A 23,939-nucleotide genomic window follows, 5' to 3' on the forward strand; every position below is an offset into this window, starting at 1 on the left:
CCTGGCTCCAGGGGGAGGCCCCGGTGACCCGCGTCCGGGCAAGGGAACACGGCGTCCAAAAGTATCACTCATCATAGGGGTCTTGTGAGCTGTTCTTTGTCTGGTCCCTCATCTAGGATCTGTTTGCCATGGGTGACCCTACCAGGGGCTTAAAGCCCCAGACAACATAGCTCCCAGAATCATTGGGGCACGCAAACCCCCCCACCACGGTAAGGTGACAGCTCAGATAGATCTGTGCCCTCAAATCAGTGTCACTGCGCGCTCAACCTGGTGGCACAAAGATCACGCCATACGCAACGCCCCCTGAACTCGGCTTTAGGCGGCACGGGTCACCTAACACGCCAAGCTTTCACATTGCTCGACGCAGGTCGAAGGTGCAATTTGGACCCGCTAGGGTAGCAGGTCTCAGTGTGAAAGGGGCTACAGACTGCAGCGAGGTGTGCGCTCCGCTGAGAAGGTGATCGGCTGCAGCCTGATTCTGATTCTGAACAAAATCTACCCCAGCAATCAGTACAGCCTGTAAGTATCACATTTCATTTTGTTTTAAATGTGTGTTGTGCCATATTCCTGTTGTTAGAATTGCACATTAGCTCTGGCTTGTTCATCTAAAGGGAATGAGCTTTCTTTTCAGTCAGTGCATTACTCTATAGCTCTGTTTTCAGTGAGAGCAAAGGCAGCCAATCAAGCATCGGCAACCGAATAGCGCCAACACCTACCTGCATTTCATAATGAGGTTGCCAGATAAGCTCTGAAACGACGCCAATAAGGGCAAACGACGCATTCTAAACCCAGCATAGTAACATAGATGTTTCAGAGAGCCTTTTAGGGAGGTTCTGAGCCATTACAGACCCAACCAATTTTTTTTGGGCTACATATCACATCACAGAACAAGGATTAATGCCCCATTCAAACATTCTCTATCACCTTTAAATGGCTTGATATGGCTTCAAGTCAAAGCCAAGACCTTGATCTAACTGAGAATGTGTGATATGACTTAAAGACTGGAAAACATCCAGCTTGCCGGACCTGGAACAGTTCTATCTTGAGGAATGGACAAAATCCCAGTGAGTAGATGTGCAAAACTATAAAAAATTTGTACAAGAATTGACCTCGGAGGCATGTGTACTTAAACATGCTCAAGTCTTCTCTTTTTGTTTTAGTATTTGTCTTCTTTGTTTCACAAATTCAAATATTTAGCTCCTTTAATGTGGTAGGCATGTCAAGTCCTTTAATTCAGAGGTGTCAAACTGAGGTGTGGCTCCAGGTTTCTGTTCCAACCCTGCAGCAGCAGCACAGCTGACTTGTTTCATTCAATCAACTGAACTGTCTGCACTGAAGGTCTTAACCAGTTCAGTTGATGAAATCACAACCCACATCAAATAAAATGACACAATGACAAACGTACTCACGCACCAAGTTACTGTTGGTATTGTTGCTATCTTCCTCAGGCATGGGCAAGAACACAGCCAGGGCCACACAGTTGGCAAAGATGGAAAGCAAGATTATGATTTCAAAAGGTCTGTAAGTGATTTATAGGAAACTTGCAAAACAAACATTTCAATTTACATATTAGGTTTGCACATCACACAAATGAACAAACACCTTGATCTACATATTTGATTACAGCTGTGTTATAAGCAGCGACTTTTAAAAATAATATATAATAACAATGTAAATACCATCGGAAGTTGAAGATTACAGAACATGTGTCTAATATGTCATCCCCCTACCCAGTGACCATGTACTATAGCAGGATACTTCCATTCCACAATACTGATGCATGCCTTCCGGAAAGGATTCTTCAGCGTCAAAAAGAGCAGAGAACGTGCAGGTCTGGGGTTGCCACCTGTAGCCATCAGCTTCTTTAGTTTCTCCTTTTGTTTTCTCTTCAGAGTTTCCTCATCCATGATGAAGGATGACATTGGGGGGCTGCTGCTCTCAGCCATTGTAGCTTCAAGAGAGTATTGATGCCAACTTTATATTTGACAAGAAGTGGTATTCCAAAATATTGAAAAAAGGTAGTCCTGTTGGCTGGGTCTGTTCATGAGTCCTTTCAACCTTCCTATACAACTTTTGCTCGGTGGTTGTATCACTCTGCTCCCTCTCTCTGTCTGTGTCTATCTGCGGAATGACAGCTGTCCTCTATACATATATTGGTTTACTGAACAGCTGTTTGAGCAAGAGAATAAATATAGATGATGAGGGGCTATCGTTGTAATGGTTGACAATAGAGGTCATTTGAACAGTTTGATGTCTTTTAAAAGTGAGCGTGTTGCAAACAACAATGGAATAGAATTATCTATTATGTTAAATCAAGAAAAACTTTTAAATCAAGAAAAAAATATTAAGTTCTTCATGCATAATAGTAGAATGGGAGGCAGAGCCTTCAGTTATCAGGCCCCTCTCTGTGGAACCAGCTGCCAGTTTGGGAGGCAGAGCCTTCAGTTATCAGGCCCCTCTCTGTGGAACCAGCTGCCAGTTTGGGAGGCAGAGCCTTCAGTTATCAGATGAGATGAGATTCAACTTTATTGTCATTACACATGTAGCATAATGAAAAGTAGGTTTTGGCATCTCACCAGAAGTGCAAATAGCAGTAATAAATAAATAATGCATTTTTACAGATGAATAAAAATGAAATATAGTGCAATGAAATACAAATAAATATACGGATTAAAGTGCAGTGGTATTATATACATCTATATACATCTATATTGACAGATTTTGGAGGAGAGATTGGGGAGCAGAGTTCAGAAGGCAGACAGCTCTGGGGAAGAAGCTGTTCTTCATTCTGCTGGTTCTGCTCCGGAGGCTTCGAAGGCGCCTACCGGAGGGCAGGGGGACAAACAGTTTGTGCGCAGGGTGGGAGGAGTCCTTGAGGATGCTGCGAGCACGACGCAGGCAGCGTTTCCTCTGGAGGTCCTCAATAGCAGGGAGTGGAGACCTGGTGATGCGCTGGGCGGTTTTCACCACCGGTTGCAGTGATTTCCTGTCTGTGACGGAGCAGTTACCATACCACACAGTGGCCGTTTCTCAATACCAAGAATGCAAAGAACAGACTTGTGTTCTTGAGGAGAATGTTCTTGCTAGTCAACCTCGGAAGAATGAACTCTGGAGATCACAAGTACACATGCTCCGTTTTCAGTTTTGAGACGATGCGTTCTTCGTGCCCGAGGCAGCCTGCTCTGATTAAACAGCTGGGCTTTTTCATCCAAGTGCTCTCTCTCGCTCTAATGTGTGTGTGAAAAGTTTGAGGTGCAGAATTCTTCCGAACAAAATTGTAAATAGCTGGTATTAAGAAAAATTAACGATAAAATCGGGATCTAAAGGGCTACTTTCTCGCCTCAAAATGTTTTAAACGTGGATAAAGTGATATATTTAAAGAGTTTAGAGCTAAAATGAAATCAGCTTCAGCCTGTTGATTTTGGCTCGGGTAGGAGTGCAGTGCATTGTGGGATATTTGCACTGACAAGTTAGCACAAGTTAGCTACCGATGCATCCTCGGTAAAATGGGCGTGTCGAGAACACATCCGGGAACTTTCACCGTTCTCGGCGAAATGCGAACTTGTGTATTGGGACAGTACTTGGGCTGCGACTGATGACGTTTCACAAGAACACAAGAACACAAGTACGGACAAGAACGTATATTGAGAAACGGCCAGTAACACAGTTGGTCAGGATGCTCTCTATCACACATCTGTAGAAGTTTCTGAGGACATCTGAAGACAGGTGGTGTCGCCTCAGTGTCCTCAGGAAAAAGAGGCGCTGGTGAGCCTTTTTCACAAGACTGGAGGTGTTAAGCTGGGCATACACTGTGCGATTTTTGGCCCGATGTCGACAAGATTTTCACTCATGCGACTATTTTGGAGATCGGGCCGAGTTTTGGCTCAATCGTGCGTCTCGCATCGTGTAGTATGCATGGGGTAACGACAAACGATTAAGCCCTCCCGACCACCTCCCGATCGATCGGATGAAAATCAAACTTGTTTGAAATCCTGGTCGCCGCTCGTGAGGCTCTCGCACAGTTGAAGCAGTTGCACGAGCCAATTTACCTCATCCTGTCACACTACTCATGCGCGAACATAGGTACGGAAGAAAAAATTGTCAACAGAAGAAGAAGAAGACAACAGAACAGCATGGCAGCGACCGGCGACCGAGTCCGACGTGTCGTGTAGTGTGAGCAGCCAGATCGCATCAGACCATCGGATCGTACAGTGTGAGAACAGGAATTGTGAGCTGTGACGTTTTAACCCTTGCGATTCACTCGTACAGTATGAGCAGCAGCTGAATACCGCGATTGAAAAAAATTGCACAGTGTATGCCCAGCTTTAGTGGTCCAGGAGAGGTCCTCTGAGATGTGGGTCCCCAGGAACTTAAAGCTGGAGACACGTTCAACAGCCATCCCATTTATGTGAATGGGGTTGTGTGTGCTCCCTCTTTTTGTCCTGAAGTCCACAATGAGTTCTTTTGTTTTGCTGGTGTTGAGGTGCAGGTTGTTGTTTGAACACCAGGCGGCCAGATGCTGTACCTCCTCCCTGTAGGCCGTCTCATTGTTGTTGCTGATGAGGCCCCTCTCTGTGGAACCAGCTGCCAGTTTGGGAGGCAGAGCCTTCAGTTATCAGGCCCCTCTCTGTGGAACCAGCTGCCAGTTTGGGAGGCAGAGCCTTCAGTTATCAGGCCCCTCTCTGTGGAACCAGCTGCCAGTTTGGGAGGCAGAGCCTTCAGTTATCAGGCCCCTCTCTGTGGAACCAGCTGCCAGTTTGGGAGGCAGAGCCTTCAGTTATCAGGCCCCTCTCTGTGGAATAAGCTGCCAGTTTGGCTTCAGGAAGCAGACACCCTCTCTACTTTTAAGACCAGGCTTAAAACTTTCCTTCCTGATAAAGCTTATAGTTAGGGATGGCTCAGGTGATCCTGATCCTCCCATGATGCACCTCTCCTCCCTCTGCTCTCTTTCCTCTCCATGTACATGTGACATCATTAGCCGCATTCGGACTCTAGGAACCTTTGGCAGTTCTAATAACCTTTTCAGGAACGGGGCCGTTTTCTCCCACATTCGCACATACAGGAACTAGGGACTCAGTTCCTGGAACCATTTTAGCTCCTTCTCCTCAGCTGGGTCTGTTCTGGGTTCTATAGGCAAGTTTTTGACCCGTTTCCGCTCTACTTCCTAAACTCCTCCCGTCGATGCTTTCCACTTCCGTTCTGGCGGGCTCCGGTTTGTTTTGCTAGCTAGCTCCGATATCGACGCAGTGAGAAAAAGGATGGAAAACCTTAAGAGGAAAAGTTGTTCGGGAACGACATGTGCAGTAGTTGGCTGTACAAACTCAAGAAAGCACTTGAACGAGTGGTTAGATAGAGAGTGCTTTGACAAATGTCCGCATACATGTGGAAAGAGCAATCCAGAGACTGAAGATCTATAAGATTTTATCCCAGACCATTCCCATCATGGCACGTAAACTGGACAACATCTTGACCATCTGTGCTGGCCTAGTTAACCTGAGAAGTCCACTGATCAGAATGCCTCATGAGGTTTAGAATCTTGCCTTGTGTCCCTGTGCACTGAAAAAATGGGAAATACCGGGTCTTTGGATTTACCTATATAAAGTAAATAGATGCAACACAATGAATTAACAGTCCTTGAGCAAACGTGATTTCATCAAATAAGGATAATTTGTTCATGGGGAAGTTTGAATGGGCATGTTTCTAATGCCTTGAAGGAACATGATTAAGTTGTGTCTGCGGTGGCCTCCAGTCCTGAAGTGGTGCTACCACAGCCTATCTATCTAACAGCCTTGCCACTTACTATTAAGCCCCATTGTACCGGCTTTTTGGCTGCAGTTCCACCAGAATTCCACTGGGCGTGTCGGTGGAGACCAGAATGAATTGGGCCCAATAGAGCTAGATGCTACAAATGGTCAGTTTCACCTAAGTCTCCTCAAGAGCGCTCTACTGAACGAGTACATATATCCCTTTGATTTCTTACAGGTTGGCTTCTTGTTGTCCACAACGCGCTAGCATTGTGCTAATGACAGCTGGTCGACCGGCGAAAGAATGAATTACGACCAGAGGGACCGCTTGACGGCTGGCTCCATACCAAGCGACAACAGAATTAAGATGGACTTTTTCCGCTTATGTTACCACAGATTCTCTCTTACAACAGCTCTTCCTTGAAAACGCTGCTGCCTTTGAGACCAACAACAAGCAGGATTGTTGCCGTAAAGCGGCATCTCCGGTTGTAAGCTATGTATGACGTCATATACACTTAAAATCCTTTTTTTAAGCAAATGAGTGGCTCTAAAAATCTAAAACTCAGCCATGGGTATTTTCTAAACATCCTCTTTCGAACACAACATTCAAATTACTAGAGAAAAAATTATGTCTTGAGATAAGGGCACGCTAGGGCGTATAGCTCCATAGGACTCCATTCATTCTGGTCTCCAAAAATTGAGCGCCCCACGTGGAAAGAGGGTGGAACTGCAACCAAAATCGCCTCGTTGGAAACCGGAAATGCACCGTGAGTTGCAAATCTGGTAGTATTATAGAATCTGTGGTGCTACTGCCCAACTCTGTAACAAGGTGAAAAGAGAAGAAGCCAGAGAGAGTTGCTTGGGCCAGATCCATTCCTCAACCAGCTGTCCTCTCCTCTTTACTCTGTCGACCGCCTGAAATAATCTCGCATTGTGAGAAGACTAACACGAAATTATGTAAGTCTTTCAAGTATTTTATTTATGGTGGCGTTATCGCACTGCTCGTCTCTTTTGTTTGTGTGGAAGCTGTGCCAAAGATGAAGTTAAGCCCTTAACTATTACATTTAACCGCGCACTGTATTTAGCCATGCATTGACGTTATGCTAGCAAATTTCAGGCGCGTGTTATCACATGGGTAGGACAAGGGTAGCCTTGTTCATTTTGATGAGACAGAAAACTATATACACGTAGGGTACATAAAGGATGACTACAACGATAGCTAGCCATCCTTTTATGAGTGTTAGAGCAACACCTGACTTTTTTTTAGCGGGAAAGGCAGGAGGGTCTTGTCCTCGCTGTGGGGGAGAGGGGTGGGGGACATGCACAGACACGTGTATACGTTGCATGGGTTTGCATACGTTGCATGGGTTGCATGTGTTGCATGGGTTTGCATGTGTTTCCGTGTGTGCTGGTGAAGCCAAATGTTCTATTTTCGCGATGTCTGTCACACTGACTGAACGCAACTGTTAAATGCACATCTACATGTTAACTTGTGATGTTTACCGGATAAACCTAAGGATTCTTGCGAACAAAGGCAAACAGCAGCCGACCTGACATTCACACAGCTTATAGTTACTGGCGTATTAATCACTCGCTCATGGAACGTTCGCTTACGTTCCCACCAGAGATCCAGTTTCTTTGTTCCCGCTGACAATGCAAAAGCAAGAAGTAAACTGTCAATAATCCGAACTCTGCATTCCAATTGGCTACTCGCGTACTGGCATAGCTCGAAGTACATAATATATATCGTAATCCGCCCACATCATCGCTTGTACTCTGCTCGCCTGTCCAGGCCTCGCTTCGCTGGAACACACAAGCATTCTATTGACTTCTCTCGCTGACTAGAGGCGACATGTGTGAATGTAGATGAGACTGAAGTGTGGATTACCAGTAACCTTAGTTTTTTGCACAACGCGAGAGAACGAGAGGGAATTGGATGACGCATGTCACAATATTATTTCTTGAGGTGCATCAAGTTTGCATGTGATTATTACAGTGCAATGCAAAGTATACACTGTCTTGTTCTCTCCCTTTATTCCTCTTCTTAAAAGTGGAGTATGATTTTTTAGTGGTTTATTTACAGAATTTGAGCTACCCATTCAGACATGCTATGTTGTTCATGAATGGTACCACCACAATCCATTTCAGCACTGTGGCTCAAGGGGCTAAAGCGCTGTAGGCCTACTATTTGCACCTATAGGCCAGTCAATCTAGCTCAAAAAAGGCCGAAACATGGGACGAATTGCAATAGTAATGGTTCCTACTGTTATAAATTGGCTTTATTCTTAGACTTTATGTATTCATATTCTGTAGTTCTCTAGATAATCTATTTTCCTAGTTTGTACGGTACACTCTGCTCATACAACGGAAATGTATGTCCAACACTTTAAGATGACGTAGCGGGATAAAATAACTGGGTCAGACAAAGCGTCTCGAAGAACAGATAGGTCTGGTGCAGTAGATACAACACTCACACACGCACATCGCTTATCACATCCAAAGAACATGACGAAGACGGTGGATGGCCTGCTCACAGCATGAGTAAGTGTTCAATGATACGTTGTCAAGTGTAGGTACAACCTCTGTGATAAAGGTGAACATAAATATGAAATGTTTCCGGATCGCAGGACTTGGTCGGATGGATTTCATGCGAGAACTCTGTCTCTCTGATTCCAGCGCTGATACTTGACCTGTGACCTCCAATAAATACTTTGTTTAACTTACGACTGCTCCAACTGGTTCTTGGGCTTCCAATAAAAGAATCGGGCTAACAGCTGGTGCCGTGACCACGTGAATTGGACTGACTCCGAGGAAGGACTACCGGAGCTGATTGAGGGGGTCACTTTGTTCAGACAATTCGAGGCGCCCGAGAAAAAAGGTGAGCAGAAAAACCTCTTATAAATGAATATATGTGAAATTTCTGCACATTGGACAAGCTAAATTAAGTTGTCTGAATTAAGATGTCCCCTGATCAGTAAAAATCAAAGCATAAATTTACTGTTTGTTTGGTTTATTGAGTGGTCACACGTAAAGTATAAAAACACATAGTCTCACATAGGGAAAGAACATAAGTGTCCTGCAAAAAAAAAAAAGTTTAATTCGAACAAATAAAAGAAACCGTGTGAGAGGTTATCTTCTAAATTGTTATCCTCATGGGAAGAGTCCGTAAAAACGTCCGCAGTTGGGTGGTTAGACTAGAAAAATAAAGTGTTATCCTCATGGGAAGGGTCCGTAAACTTATCCACAGTGGTGGTCAGACTGACAAATCATAAAGGACACAGGGAAAGAGTTTTTGTTATTTTTAATGAAACTGTGGGGGTGGTTCGCCATTTGAAGAGATTTTTGCTGTGAACAGAATACAGATCTCAAGTGGTTTGTGCATATTGGGGTTGGAATAGAAAAAGGGGGGAAGTAAGATAGGGTGTTTCAGAAATTGGTGAAGTAAAACGAGTGGTGGACTGGGAAATGACCCCGAGCGAATCAAGCGCACAGGAGTTTTAGAACTTGTGTAGAAGCTTCTTGATACGGGTCCTACCACTCGGGCACTGAGCCCTTCACCCATTCTGACTAACACGTGTAATAATATCTAAATATGTCACAAATAATGATCAATGAGTGGAAAACATGTGAACCCGGCTCTTTGGGGTCGGTACTATTTGACACCTTGACGAGATGGAAAAAAAAGGTCTCAAAAGAAGAAGAAAAAAAGGGGACTGATAGGTTTGTAGATTGGACTAGAGAGATGCAGAAAAGAGGAATTTTTGGAGGATGTTGGGAGGGGGCTTTGCCGAAGCTGAGTGAGTTCAGTATCTTCTTTCCGGAAGTAAAGAACAAGCAGTAACACAGCTAAAAGAGGCAGGCATACTGCAAAGAGCGAGAGCAGATAGAGAAGAAAAAAAGGCATCAATATTTCTCGCGGACTGTCAGTGTTTTTTAGGTGAAGTTAAATTCTCCTGTCAGACACAGTCCTCTCAGCAGTCCGCTCAGCAGAGCAGACCTCCAGTCAGAAGAAATGATAAAAATAAACACCGTCACTCAAAGAAAAATGATAAGTGTTATCAATGTGGAAGATATGGCCATTGGGCCAATGATTGTCGCCACAGACAGCACTTAGAACAATCAGAAAGAGAGACTCCACGATATGAGTATGATAGTTACCCTCCTCCACAACGGGGTCCCCAGCAAGCCCCTCCCCACCCCTACCCAAACCAGAATTCTTGGCATCAGGCCTCTGGCTCCCATCGAATGCTACAATAGGGCGTCCCAGGACTTAATAAAATCTTGTGCTTAGAGGTGTGTTAATACTTCATTGGTTAGAATTTACAGAGCTGTGATGTGCATTGTTGTCTATGAATAGATCCGATTGGAAGCATCTGGTCAGGGCAAAAGTTGGGGCAACACCTTTAGCTTGAGTCACTCTAAATTAACAATAAAATAGCATTTATGGTATTAGCAATAAAACTAATATTAATCTAACTCCAAACTAACAATCACAAGAGCAACAAGCCAAATTAACCTAGGATCAAAGTAACATTTTTTTCCCCAAAGGTTCATTGACAGAAATTAATTTTTTTCCCAGCATCAACTTTGACGTCACTAATAAGAGACCTAAATAAGAGAAAAAGAAGAGTCGGAGGCTTGGCCTGAGGTTTCTAACTAAAGATTGGCTAAATAATGAATCACACAGATTAAAAGCTCGAAAAACTTTTTCAGATAACTGATAACCTCCAAGCTGCTCCATAATGTTATTAGTTGTTCTCTGTGTCATAAAATACTATCACCCTAAGATTGTCTCATGTCAACCCTGCTTCTTCTTCTCTCATTCAGCCTGAGAGCGAGGACAGTCTAAACAATACGTTTATCTACAGACTCTGAGTGATCATTGGCCGGTACTTTAAGAGTACAAGAACTACATATAGTTATTTAGTTGATGAGTTTATGATGATAATGGATGTTTAGTTTTATACTAGAGCAATTATTATTACCTCATCTATTTATTTTAACATGAATATGATTAGGAGAGATACCTAAGTACTTAGATAAACTGAAAACAGCTTTTCAATGCAAGAATCACAGTGAAGAGATAAGAAGCAATAAACTGTCCAAAATAAATCCAGGAAAACAAGACATTCATACAAGTTGTTGCTGAAATAAGGTTTACACAAGCAGAGCGTTCAGAATATTTCCTCCTTTGATTGAAAAGCTGTTGGAACAAAACAAATGTTCTACAAAGTGAGACTTTATGATTTCCACCTGAAGCAGGACTGAGATCAGACAGTCAGACCATATGACATAGGTTGAACAATCAGGATTTAACAGCAAGGCCAGACAGTCAGATGTCAAACAGCCGGTTATCATCTTAAAGCAGTAAAGGTTAGCCTTTATTATTTTAGAGATCATATTAACATAACTCCAAAAATTTAGCTGATCTAAATAGATCTCCTCTGCCTCTTTTCACCAATTCTGAGTTGATAGTGATCAATATCCATATACCATTTAACTATTTAACTGCAGCAGATCTATGAAACAATTAAAATGCTCTCTTAACAAAGCAGCAAAGTGCTTTATAGAGAGGTTTAAGATAGGTTAGATTATTAGGATATTAACAAAAACACAACAAAAGGCGCTACAGGCAGATATCACCAATAGCTTTCTTAAAGAGGAAAAACTCTGAAAGACATTTAAAGACAGCTGCAGTGAGACTGATTCATAACAAGACAAGATAAGGTTTGTTTTTATGACGTATTCAAAAACAGCCACAGTGACCAGAGAGCCGTACAAGAGAAACAATATATCAACACGATTAGCAGTTTCTAACCCTGCAGATAAATGATAATTGAAATAAACAGTATAGCATTGGATAGAATGGGTGAAATAGAAATAAAATTCTGTTTACAGTTAAAGAGATGCCACTCAACCATAGTAACAAACTGAGAATTTTAGAACATTTAAAATAATTAGAGGTCTGAGCCGCTCTGATTGGAAAAGGAAGATTAATCCGTTTATAAGAAAAAATTTTGTGACCTCAGCCGGCGCCCTGTTAAACACCTACATCAACTCAAGAAGCAGCTGCTCCAACTGGAAGGCAAGACAATGAAAAAGAGAAATAAGTTATTAAATGGCTTACAAGAGAAATTATTCCAATATTTGGGGTACCAGAAGTGATAAGATCAGACAATGGACCTCACTTCTCTTATGAAGAACTAATAGAAATGTAACAGATGTTTGGAATTGGACATAAGCTCGGTGAAGTCTATCACCCAGCTTCACAAGGACGAGTGGAAAGAGCAAATAAGAACCATCAAAAAGGCCCAACAAACTCTGTGCAGACACAAAGTTAACTTGGGCTGAAGCTCTCTCTATGATGTTAATTAACCTGAGATTTACTCCAGATGCCACCATGAATGTTGTCAGGTTGTCCCACATGAGGCCTGGACAGGGAGAGAAAAACTCTGTCCATTTACTACTGCACCAACAGACTCACCCCCTGTTCTACGACAGTATGAAAACTTGTGTGAATAAGTGAAACAACTGAATAACACGGTGATGAGTATATCTCAACAGGTTACAGAAATGCTCACTAAGGAACAGGACCGCCATACTTCACCTGTTGAGGTAGGAAACTGGGTCCTAAAGAAAGTCAACAAACGTGACTGGTCCTCTCCTCTGTGGACGGGACCAAACAAGGTAGCTGCAGCTACATTGGATTGTGTAAAGGTATGGTTGATAGGAGACAGACTGAGTAACTGGATCCACAAGACTCGCTGTACTCATGCTCCAGATCCCACCGAAAGAACACTGACTGAGGAACCTCACCTACTGACAAAGACTGCATCACTGGGACTAAAACTCTGAACAGACCACTGACGATGAAAACAGTAAGAAAACACTGCGTTGGAGATTAGACTGTAGTACCACAGTGGCAGTAACATCAATGGTTACAATCACTGCAATGCTCATTTTCATTCTCCGCCTGGGGTGGGAGAGTCGAACATGAAAAGCTCAATAGGAAAAGTTTCTGATTCAACTGGAGCCGGAAAAAACTTAATGCTAACCACAAACATTTCTGTCCTGCAGCAGAGAGCAGCACAGGAGCAGAAACTGCAGTGGAGATGTTCGGCAATTAATTGCTTCTCAAGTTTTCCCAACAAAATTCTGTGTGTGTTTTTGTCTTCTTTTGTCTTTGTTTTGTGTTGTGTCTCTGTGGTGATGTGTTCTCTAAATGATTTGAAGTTTTTTTTTCCACAGCAAAAGGAAATTGATGGTACTGAATTCTGCAGTAATGCTGCACAACATTGAGTTCTGTCAGAACCACTCTCGTCAAAATGAGACGAGAAACAGAGATGAATTTCAGAAGCTTATTCTGAATGCTTACAATTATGTTTGGCGGTATGGCTCTGTTCGGAGGAAGTTCCCGACTTTTCCATGAGCTCCATGGAAGCCAAGACAGGGAACAGCAGCATCCTCAGGTGGAGTGCCTTCCATTTGCTGTAAAGGCAACAAACCCCCCAAACAGACCATACCGGAACGCAGACCAGCCAATTGATAAGTTGGAACCAGGGTATCCTACCCCCCAACGAATTATTAGCTACCAACGTGTGTCACCATTATGATTAGTAGTAGTAGTATTACAAAAATAATTATTAAACCGCGACTAAGCTTGACGTTAAAAGGTGGAACTACCATAGCCTACATTAACACAGACTGAAATGTGATGCGAGTATTTAATTGGGGCAAGCATTGAACAACCACCTAGGTACACCATAAAATATATAGTCGGTCTCCACAGCAGCGACAGCGCTTTGCGCAGGGCAAAGCAGAGCAAGATCCAAGCAAAGCAAGATCCGATCCAAGAACAGCAAAACGAGATCCAAGCAAAGCAAAGCAAGATCCAAGCAAGCAGAACAGGATCCAAGCAAAGCAACATCCAAGCAGAGCAACATCCAAGCAGAGCAGAGCAACATCCAAGCAGAGCAGAGCAACATCCAAGCAAAGCAGAGCAAGATCCAAGCAAAGCAGAGCGAGATCCGATCCAAGAACAGCAAAACGAGAGCCAAGCAAAGCAGAACAAGATCCAAGCAAAGCAGAGCAACATCCAAGCAAGCAGAGCAACATCCAAGCAAAGCAGAGCAACATCCAAGCAAAGCAGAGCAAGATCCGATCCAAGAACAGCAAAACGAGATCCAAGCAAAGCAGAGCAACATCCAAGCAAAGCAAAACATCCAAGCAAAGCAGAGCAACATCCAAGCAAGCAGAGCCTTTAACACACTTCACCTGACCCACCTAGGAAGTTAAAGTCACCGTGAGCTTGCATATTTTTGCTATCCACACGATTAAACAAGCCATAGAGCATAACACAAATGACCTCTGTCATTGCTGTTCATGCCATCAATTCCGGGAGCGGTTTTAATGATTGACTTCATCCCAAATTTATTTTCGATTTTAATCAGCATCTTTCATGCAAAGTTAAGCCCTAACAGTGGCTCTTGTTTTATTTAAACAGAGGCACAAGCTGCACGATGTCCCTTTTTTTTTTTTTTTTTTTAAACCCGAGCCACCTAAAAATGTATTCCACTGTTTAAAAATTTATAATTTCCAGAGCTCATTTACCAGTTGAATAAATATTCAAAGGTAGTTCAGTCAGCCAAGTACACTTAGGCTCCATTGTTTTACGATAGCCTAAGCTAATCAAGCCTCTTACTGTTGCTTTTGTTAATCAAAAAATGCAGCTAAGTAGTGAAAGTTCACTGTAGGTCTCTGGAAGTTGTTATACAACGAAGTGCATTTCTATATCAAACAGGGTAGTATCCTGATGTTCTTCTCTTCAGGATCAAAAACCTTTCAGGGCCTATCAACGATGAGCCGAATTAATACAAGCAGAACATACATGAGCAATATAATCACAGTGGATCTACATGATGAGATCAATTTGACCACAGCCACAGTTGGGTCATGCTCCCCATTCGAGCAAGGGCAATAACCATCCCCGGACGCACGGCGGCGAATGAACCGAACCACGGGCACAAGCACTCCACGCCCCGACACGACAGGTGGCGCCGCACCCATCAGATTGTAATGCATACATACCAATCAGCAGCGTGTAGCCCTGTTGGGGAGGTGAGGCGCGCGCTCCACCTAGAAGCATCACCGCGAGGATCCAAACGGACCAATTAGGAGGATGGCTTGTAATCCAAATGCGCCGGCATAAGACCCACGCCACACAGCTACAGTCACGCAAAATCATGTGAAATCGGTGTAAAATAAGCCACGTGTCTAACCGCGGCAGTCCTGCCACGTACAGGAGCCCGCCGCGGCCTACTTCGACTCTGCCCGGCGCGCTGTGGACAGCCCGCCCGGTGTCGCGTCTTGGCTCGGCTGGACTTGGGAAGGTTCGGTGTCCTCCACGGCGTCCATCTCAGCCGAATCTTCCGGGTCCTCCGGCAGACTCTCCGACTCCGCCGGCAGGCGGGGATCCATGCCGGACGACAGGGTAAGCAGCAGCAGCAATAATAATACTAGCATCGGCGCGTATGCTAATCGGAGCTACGTCTTGCAAGCAGAAAGCAAAAAGAGCAGTGACAGCAAACCAAGTTTAAATGAAGTGCCCCGAATGCCAGCATCCAATTGCGAGCAGCAGCTGATTACCCATAAGCGCAGTTGGTTTGTGGACAGTCATAAGGGTTGGGTCGGCATCAGCCAATAGGCAAAGGGCGCGTTGACTACGTGGCCTGCCAGAACTATCGCGGTGCTCCATTTATATGAGCACACAAGGGTTATATCAACTGGCCAGTTGTTTTGTTTTGGGTTATTTTATTTTACTTTATTTTATTTTATGATTTTATTTGGTTGTTTTGGTTTGGGGGACATAAGAAAAATTATGAATTGGGCACTAGGACTGAACCTGTGCCCACTAGTGAGGACAGGAAAGACATGTCCGGAGTATGAGATACAGGGCAAATGAAAATTGCTCTGGTGTGCTGCATGATTTGTTCTCCGACTAATTATTAATCCACAGATTCAGAACCACTACAGGACTCACAGCTAAGCAACGGACAAGGAGTCCATCTGAAATTCTGGAAGGCTGTGCCCATCATGCCAAGATGATGGTTGATCAAGCACACAATCTTCAAGCAATGTCAACAGAACACAGCGGAAATTCTCTCTTGAAATTGTCCTAAAAACAAGATTAGTTAGGGAAAAGGGATGCTGAAGATCCCTTAGGAAGTGACGTACTGGTGACCTCTCCTTCCAAGATTAGGTCCGGATCAGAATGCTGAACTGATGTTCAGCCATGAGGAGAACCGAGCACCAAGCAATGACAGGATTGGACCACAAGAGACCACGCGACTCGTCACGTGGACATCATAAAAAAATGTATTTGTTCATCTGTTGTATTTCATGTAATCATTAAGCTGATTAATCATTTTGTGGGTATAAATCAACCAATCATTAGTATAACCATTGCCAGTGGGGTGACTCGGCTGTTCGGAGCGGGACCTTAGACACTGAAAGGTAATGAGGTGGTCAGTCGCCAAGTGGAACTGGGGCCATAGGAGAATTTTTCCCGGTTCAGCCATCGGGTTTTCGCTCCTATTCGCTGCGAACAGTGGACGAGCCTGCTGGTAATGTTAATTGCATATGCACTGTTTGAGTTTCAAGATGTTAGACATTTTTTGTAGCTTCGTTATTTATTATTATGATGGTACTTATGGGTGAGCAGGGCCTTGACACTGCTCAAACCACATATATTTTTTCACACAGAAGATGGGTTCGGGGCCACATACACACAGAATAATATCAAGAAATATTTATACATGTAGTTCTTGCATACACGTAGAGGCGTGACACTTATAGTTTTTAAGAAATGTGCTCATTTGCAGAGTTATAATCGGTGAGTTATGAAGGTCTTAACCCTCTCGGAAAGAGGTTCTGTTCCGAGCAAAATGATGGAATACTCCTGATAGAAAAGTTTTTTGCTAACGCAGTAGAATTGTTTATTATATTTATTATTTCCACATGCCTGTGCAATGAAGACTTGCTTGCTGCTGATAAACGCAATGAAGAAACAGCTTACACATAGACGCTCACATAATGATGAGGAAAAATCTCCTCTCTGGTTGTGCTGCACCTTAAAGCTGCCGCAGACTTGCAGTTTGGGGCCCTGCTAGGTTGGCTGCCGCTAACAGGGGTGACACAATACAGAATATGACACTCCGACCTCATTTTAAGGTTGACATGATGAAATCATGCCAAGAGGGGGAATGTTATAAATTGGCTTTATTCTTAGACTTTATGTATTCATATTCTGTAGTTCTCTAGATAATCTATTTTCCTAGTGTGTACGTTACACTCTGCTCATACAAAGCGAATGTATGTCCAACACTTTAAGATGACGTAGCGGGATAAAATAACTGGGTCAGATAAAGCGGCTCTTAGGACAGATAGGTCTGGTGCAGTAGATACAACACTCACACACGCACATCGCTTATCACATCCAAATGTGGCAGGAAATGCCCATGAGTTTCCAGGCTTGTTGAGATTATTGGCCAATCAGGTCTCACCATCCTAGTTATAAACGCTAGATGGTGATTCATGTTTTACGATTGAACTCGGGTGTTGAGTGCCATCCGCCCATATACTGTTGTCACTCTGATAGATCGTCTCCCTCTGTGACCTCCCGTGTGTCTGGAACATTCCCAGTAAGTTTGATTCTCACCTGTCATCAGTCTTGGTTGGATGTATATTAAGCAGGTGGTTTTGCCTCAGGTAGATGCGCTCGTTTCCAAAGGTGGATAAGCCTCACGCTGCCGCTTGCTTGGAACACCTGCCTGATCGGTATGTAACATCCGCATCCCAGAACGTCCAATTACTGCCATCGTTTAGTAATACGTTTTATTTATGCCCAGGATTCTAGACTGGCTCCAAATCCGGAGTAATTGGGACATACTACTGCTTGCCTGACTGCCGCTGTGGCCTAAACTGCAGGAACGCTGCTGCTTTGCCTATAAATTTAATTTCTGTGACCTGGATTTTACGCAGCCTCTGGTTGCGCGGCGCAAATGGTGCCGATCGATTCGTATCGTATCGTTGTTTGATAACAGAGGACGCCGCTGATGCTTTGATTCATTGTTTATTTTATGTCTTGTGTTAAAACTGTAAACATATTGTTTAAATTTCCTTTTTTTAATTAATTCTTATTTCAGGCGCTGGAGAGCTTCCAGTGGTGGGGATCAGGGTCCTTCTGGTGGCAGAGTCTCCCTAGTGTGGTTGCATGTGTCGCACATTTGGGTTTGGGCTGCACCACCGTGTGATTGTGATTGAGTGAGAGTGTGACATGTGTGCTGTGGGGTGATTTTTGAGACGTCTTCCTCCTAACCTGCCTCCCCCACTGGTAAGCCTGAGCATTATTATTACAGCCATTTCCTCATTGTTTTTAACTTGTTTTTAAACCATATCTGTTTTAATAAAATATTTTTCATATTGGAACACGTCTACTGCTTTGGGTAAAACGGACCTGAGTGTCTTTGATTTTGGGGTTGCAACTGCAGCATCATATCACATTTTTGTTTAATTTATTTTTAAGTTCGTTCCCTGGGGGAAATTCCCAGGGTGGCGTTGTCGGGTTTTAACTGTCAGCTTGTGTTCCCATTGAGCTCGGTACGCCACACAAAGAACATGACGAAGACGGTGGATGGCCTGCTCACAGCATGAGTAAGTGTTCAATGATACGTTGTCAAGTGTAGGTACAACCTCTGTGATAAAGGTGAACATAAATATGAAATGTTTCCGGATCTCGGGACTTGGTCAGACGGATTTCATGCGAGAACTCTGTCTCTCCGAGTCCAGCACTGATACTTGACCTGTGACCTCCAATAAATACTTTGTTTAACTTACGACTGCTCCAACTGGTTCTTGGGCTTCCAATATAAAGAATCGGGTCTAACACTACTTTTAAGTGATCCTTAAACCCCCTTGCATCACACATTAAAAATCCACCATTTTGCTATTTAGTGGAACATACTTTTTAGTATGTTCCACTAAAGTGATGAAGGTAGATTTTTCATATGTGATTTAGGGGGGATTAAGTATCAATAAAAGTTGTGAATCATTACTTTTGCAATTTGTTTTATGTTTAGCCCGTTGTAATAATAATAATACATTTTATTTTTCGAGGCGCCTTTCAGGTCACCCAAGGTCACCTTACATTAAAATTTGAGAGCATTAAGAAAAATAATAAAAGCATAAATGTGTCCTCAATCATGTCCGCGATGTCCACACCCACAAGGACCCCCTTTTCCCAGCTTGTCTTCATCCAATTCGAAAAACCAGTGACAAGAACAAATGGCTGACAGCAGGTATCTTTCATGTATAGGATTCAAACACATGGTATAACTCATTTGTAGTTGCCAATTAAAAATAGTCAGTCTATGGGTTCAACTAATTTGGTCATATTAATCCATTGAAACTGTTGTCATATCATTGTTTTGCAGTTTAATAAGTAATTATCTTTATCTGTTTTAGGAACTCCAGCGTTCTATGAGCTGGAGAAGGTGCTGAGTAGCAAAAGGGTCCTCAAGGATATTGCTAAACGTAGCCCCCACCACCAGACCTCATCATTGGAGTCATTTCACAGCGTCATCTTGCAATTTGCTCCTAAAATGGTAGTGTATCCATTTCTTGGGATGCTTTGCAGGTAAGGGAAACTTTCATTACACAAAATGTTGATTTGTACAGTACATACCATTATTTTCATGTATGGTTTCATCTTTACTGTACAAGACTCTACCTGGCTGCTCTCCATTTCAACGAGAATGCTGCACGAGACCAGGCCACTTCATTCTCTGGGGACCCTATGTACAGGATTCATTTCCCAAAGGCCAGAAAGGGAGAGTGCAGGGTGAAACCCATCAAAACCAAGGCAACTTTTGGTAAGTTATCTTTTTTTTTTAATTAGTCAACAATAAGACCTGTACATTTTGACAACTGTTGCACTTCAGTGTCTAAATAAAACAAGATTTTATTGTTAATTTGTTTGTTAATTTTTATTGTTTACTAATTTGTGTAACTATGTACATGGTTAGAGAATGGTTTGTGATTATAAAATATTGCACAGGATATGTGAAAGACTTGATGGGCCAGTCTTTAAGGACCCAGCAGCATACAGGGAGGAAATCTTGAAAATGCACATCCCTCCGGACCTGTCATCAGAGTTTGAGCATCCAGAGAAGGAGGAGGTGATCACCAGCTACGTTTCTCGCTTCAATCGAGGGGAGGCCGTCTGAAGCCCACGTATTGTCATTGGCTGTCAGGAAACTCCCGACGAACACGCAGGACCACACAAGACGGGATAACGACCCTTATTCTGCGTCCAAGGAATCCCCAACACCTACTCACAAAGCTCCTGTAGGCAAGATACCTGTAACAACTACAAGTTGAACATTGTATTAGTAAGTTAAATAGTTCTGTTAGACAAAGTACAACTGTCACATTTCATGGTGCCTGAAAATTTGTTCATTTCTATTTCCATTTTTGCTTCATGTAATAAATATTTTTTGGTAATGGCATTTCTAAATTTGTTGTTTGTTTGCTACTACCTGTATTTGCAGATAACAAACATAGATAAGAAATAAAGCAATCATATTGTATTGGGGCATTTACCAAATATTTACTGTATTTGGAGTGTAAGGCTAGTGACCTATGAACACAGTGAAGCAAGACTAAAATCTGTTTGCTGAAAATGCAGTATGTTGTCATAGATTTACCATGCATACTGGTAAAAAGAAAAATTAAGAAATAAAACGTACTGTTCTATTCCCCTTAGCCGTAATGGCCCATGGTCAGCTCTGTAGACGTTGAATGCATTTTGTAGAGAGTATACATTCAGGCACACTGGATGTAAACCGGGATGATCGATGATACATCGAGGCATTTCCTCCAGCTGCTGCAGACATCGTGTGACCTATTATTTGTGATGTACGGTGAGTGCTATGCTAGCAGCACGGATGCTAGCATATCAGTGTGCTATGGTGGGACAGTCGCTAGCATAAGTAAATAAGTGAGTGCTATCAGGCTAAATAAATGTTGCTAATGATTACCTGTGGAATTTCCTGGCAGCATATACTCTCAGCCTCAGTTGGCATTGCCCCACAATTTCCACAAGTGCACCTATGATATTAAAAAAAGCTATTTGATTGTTGTGAGCTTTGTAAAGTTTAAAATGCTAGCAAATACTAAATGTAGTAAAGAGATGGCATTATGTTTCTAAAAATAACCTTATTAGGCTACATAGTTGTGGCAGACTAAACATGGTAGGCTGACAACTAAGGAGAGATGCGATGGTAACAAATAAGTATATTTAAAAAGTTGATTTAACATTCAGAAACCGCTTGCTGCATTCTTGCTGTTTGTGCAGGTGGATCCTCTTCCTCTTGTTTGGGATCGGGGTCCGACTCAGGGTCAAACATATGTGGTTGGATACCGGCTCTGTTTGCAGTAATTTTCACGCATTAAACGCGCAGGGTAAACTGTACACGCAGCCGGAGGCTTCTCATGAGCGGGGCGGGGCGTGGCCAGCAACAGCTTATTTGCATAAAAGTGAAGTTGTGTCCTTCCCAAGTTACAAACTGTTTTATAGGGGGAGGGGGGATTTTTTTTCAGCTGCTATTTTTTGCATAGTTCTTAAGGTCATACAGCATCATTCCCACAATGCAGAAGGCTCAAATGACATACTAGTTCGTGAATAGGTGTTAATAGGTTAGCACTACATGATACCAGATCTTCACAGCAGTCCCTTATAGTTGATAAACATTTTATTGCAGTATTTTGTTGGGCTCTGTTTAGGCCTTCAGAAGACATTTGTAGTCAACATAGGCTTTTGTTTTTTTCTCATTGAGATTAGTTTCCCTTTCACAAAAGTAAAATTAAAGTAGAGGATATTCTATCATGGCCTGAATAGCAGACCTCTCAAATCTGCAACATTATTTTGAGTCTCATTTTCTGAGTTCTGAGTTGAGTTGGAATTAGAGCCCTGCACTCCCGCGGGACTCGCGGGACCCAACGCAAAGCAGTGTGGCGCGGGACACATTTTGAAAGCTCATTGCGGGCGCGGGCGGGAGGGGGAGTGCCCAGTGCGGGAGCGGTGATAAGCTGCAGTCCCGCGAACTAAAAACGTGTTTAATATAAAAGCTATAATGATCTCCTGCTGCTGAAAACAACTGAGAAGAAATAAAGCCTAACTAAAAGAAGTTCAAAAGCGCGATCCATCTCTCCTTTTATTCATATTGTTTTCATTCTTTCATACTTGTTTGCATTTAAATCAATGTAACGTGAGCTGTAGGCTTAGATATTTATGCTCAAATCCACTCAAAGTAGGGGGTGGGGCTCCATCACTGCCATATGCGCTCCTGCACCGTGTGCCCCACCTGAAGGATCGGACAGTGGTGTGCGCAGCTAAGATCATGTTTCTTTCCTCAAGCCAGTACAATGACAAGAACTTCCGTGAGAAGTAACGCGAACGTCTGAATCATGCGGAAATTGCAGGCGGGAGCGGGACAAAATATGACAGGTGCGGGCGGGAGCGGGACTGTAAATTCTGTCCCGCGCAGGCCTCTAGTTGGAATGTACTTTTCTCCTGAAAGATCCACAATGTCATTTTTTAGATGTACACTTGAGCAGTTTTTTGCACTTATTTGTACTTATTTGTATGTTAACACCCTATATATGGAAACAATGTACCATTGAAACCAATAGTTTTTGGCGCTAGTCTTGGTTTTAACCACCAGAGGGCGCTGCCTAGAACATACTGGTTTCAATGGTAAACTTTCCCATATACATGGCGTAGAATGAAATAGTGAGAGAGGTGCATAAAGGTTGTAAAGTGTATATTTTCAAAAAGACGAGGTTGTGATGCCTTCAGGGGGAAAAAACTAGTAAAATGGTCCCCAAACCAAAATGACCAAGTCAAGCCCTCTGTGTTGATTTGTACCGTTGTTTGCACTCAATGTGAATGTAGAGGGGAGTAATTGGGGGAAAAATATAGAGAAAATTCATTCACTTGATGACTTTTGATAGTGATGCAAGACTGCAGCTACTAAGCCAATCTAAGCTATGGTCAGTGCTAATAGAGTCGGACAATGGCTGAGTCGCTTCCAACCACTTATTCAAGTGTTGGGAGTGCAGGGATACACTCAATTTGACCTGGAAATGGTGTATCCCTTTAAGAACTATGCAGAAAAGACGTTTCAGTTTTGTTTGTGTGCCGTGGCCCTTAACCCAAAATACTCGGATCAGCCCCAATAGTCAAACTTTTGATCTTTACCACTCTTATTTCATTGCAAAAAAATCTAAAAATAGGTTTTACTTTACTTAAAACTCTGAGATTGAAACTTTCTTAAAGCAAAATTCCTGCCAAATTCAACATGCAGTTGTATTGTTCACACTATCCTTGACTTGACAGTGCCCGACGACGCAACATTTTTTTTATTGCTCAGCTCTTTCCAAGATTCTGGCCATTCTAATCGTTTATTTAAAAAAACATCTAAACATACTCCGACTATCATGCCAAAAGTTATTGCAGTGTTTTTAGTTGCTTGCTGATGTTGCATAACTTTTGGTAGGACATTTGGAGTATATTGGGATGTTTCAAACTATGTAAACAAACCATGCCCCCAGCGCCAGGATCTTGAAAAGGGCTGAACAAAACAATTATGCGTCTTTGGGTACACAGTCAAGTCAAGGCTAGCGTGAGCAATACAACTGCCTGTTGAAATTTTCTATAATTCTCATTTAAGTTTGAATATAATCCTTAACTTACCCACTGAGAAAATGAGTGTGGTCACATTTTCCTGATCAGCAGAGAGAAAGCTTGAAAAATACTTACCTGTACTTACGAATACCTGCCTCCGGTCCTGGTTGGAATTAGAAAAAAAGATTTAGTCTGTCTCTTATTGGACAGACCCGATGAACTAACCTGATGTACTTAAACCGTCATTCCACCATTTCTGGCAGTAAGCTAATTTCCCTCCTCCCCTCTAGTGGAATAAATCAGTTTTACCTTTCTGATGTTCTTAAAGGATAACTGCGGTATTTTCAACGTTAAGCCTCTTTTCTGAGTCGTCTGCAATGTTTCAGAACCCCCCCTCACCGCTTTTTTGATGTTTACTGCTGTCTCCGGTATTTGCCTAATTTTGATTCTTC

General features: G+C 42.9%; 1 protein-coding gene and 1 long non-coding RNA gene across 2 annotated transcripts in view; one reads left to right on the forward strand and one right to left on the reverse strand.

Moving 5' to 3' along the window:
- LOC142377627 (dihydropyridine-sensitive L-type skeletal muscle calcium channel subunit alpha-1-like) overlaps nucleotides 1–2,108 on the reverse strand; it is a 289,148-nt gene extending 287,040 nt beyond the window's left edge. Inside the window, exons 1-2 of the mRNA XM_075461932.1 lie at nucleotides 1,759–2,108; nucleotides 1,414–1,519 (exon numbers count right to left, since the gene is read on the reverse strand). Of these exons, the coding sequence (XP_075318047.1) occupies nucleotides 1,414–1,519; nucleotides 1,759–1,946 (294 nt within the window). The 5' untranslated portion in view covers nucleotides 1,947–2,108. The remainder of the gene's footprint in view (nucleotides 1–1,413; nucleotides 1,520–1,758) is intronic.
- A 17,240-nt stretch (nucleotides 2,109–19,348) lies between these two features.
- On the forward strand, nucleotides 19,349–20,145 carry LOC142377971 (uncharacterized). Its single transcript, XR_012769577.1, has 3 exons — nucleotides 19,349–19,437; nucleotides 19,524–19,672; nucleotides 19,858–20,145. It is a non-coding gene; the product is annotated as an uncharacterized LOC142377971 (long non-coding RNA).
- The last annotated feature ends 3,794 nt before the right edge of the window (nucleotides 20,146–23,939 follow it).

Source organism: Odontesthes bonariensis, chromosome 3, assembly GCF_027942865.1.
Source record: "Odontesthes bonariensis isolate fOdoBon6 chromosome 3, fOdoBon6.hap1, whole genome shotgun sequence".
Taxonomy (NCBI): Eukaryota; Metazoa; Chordata; class Actinopteri; order Atheriniformes; family Atherinopsidae; genus Odontesthes; species Odontesthes bonariensis.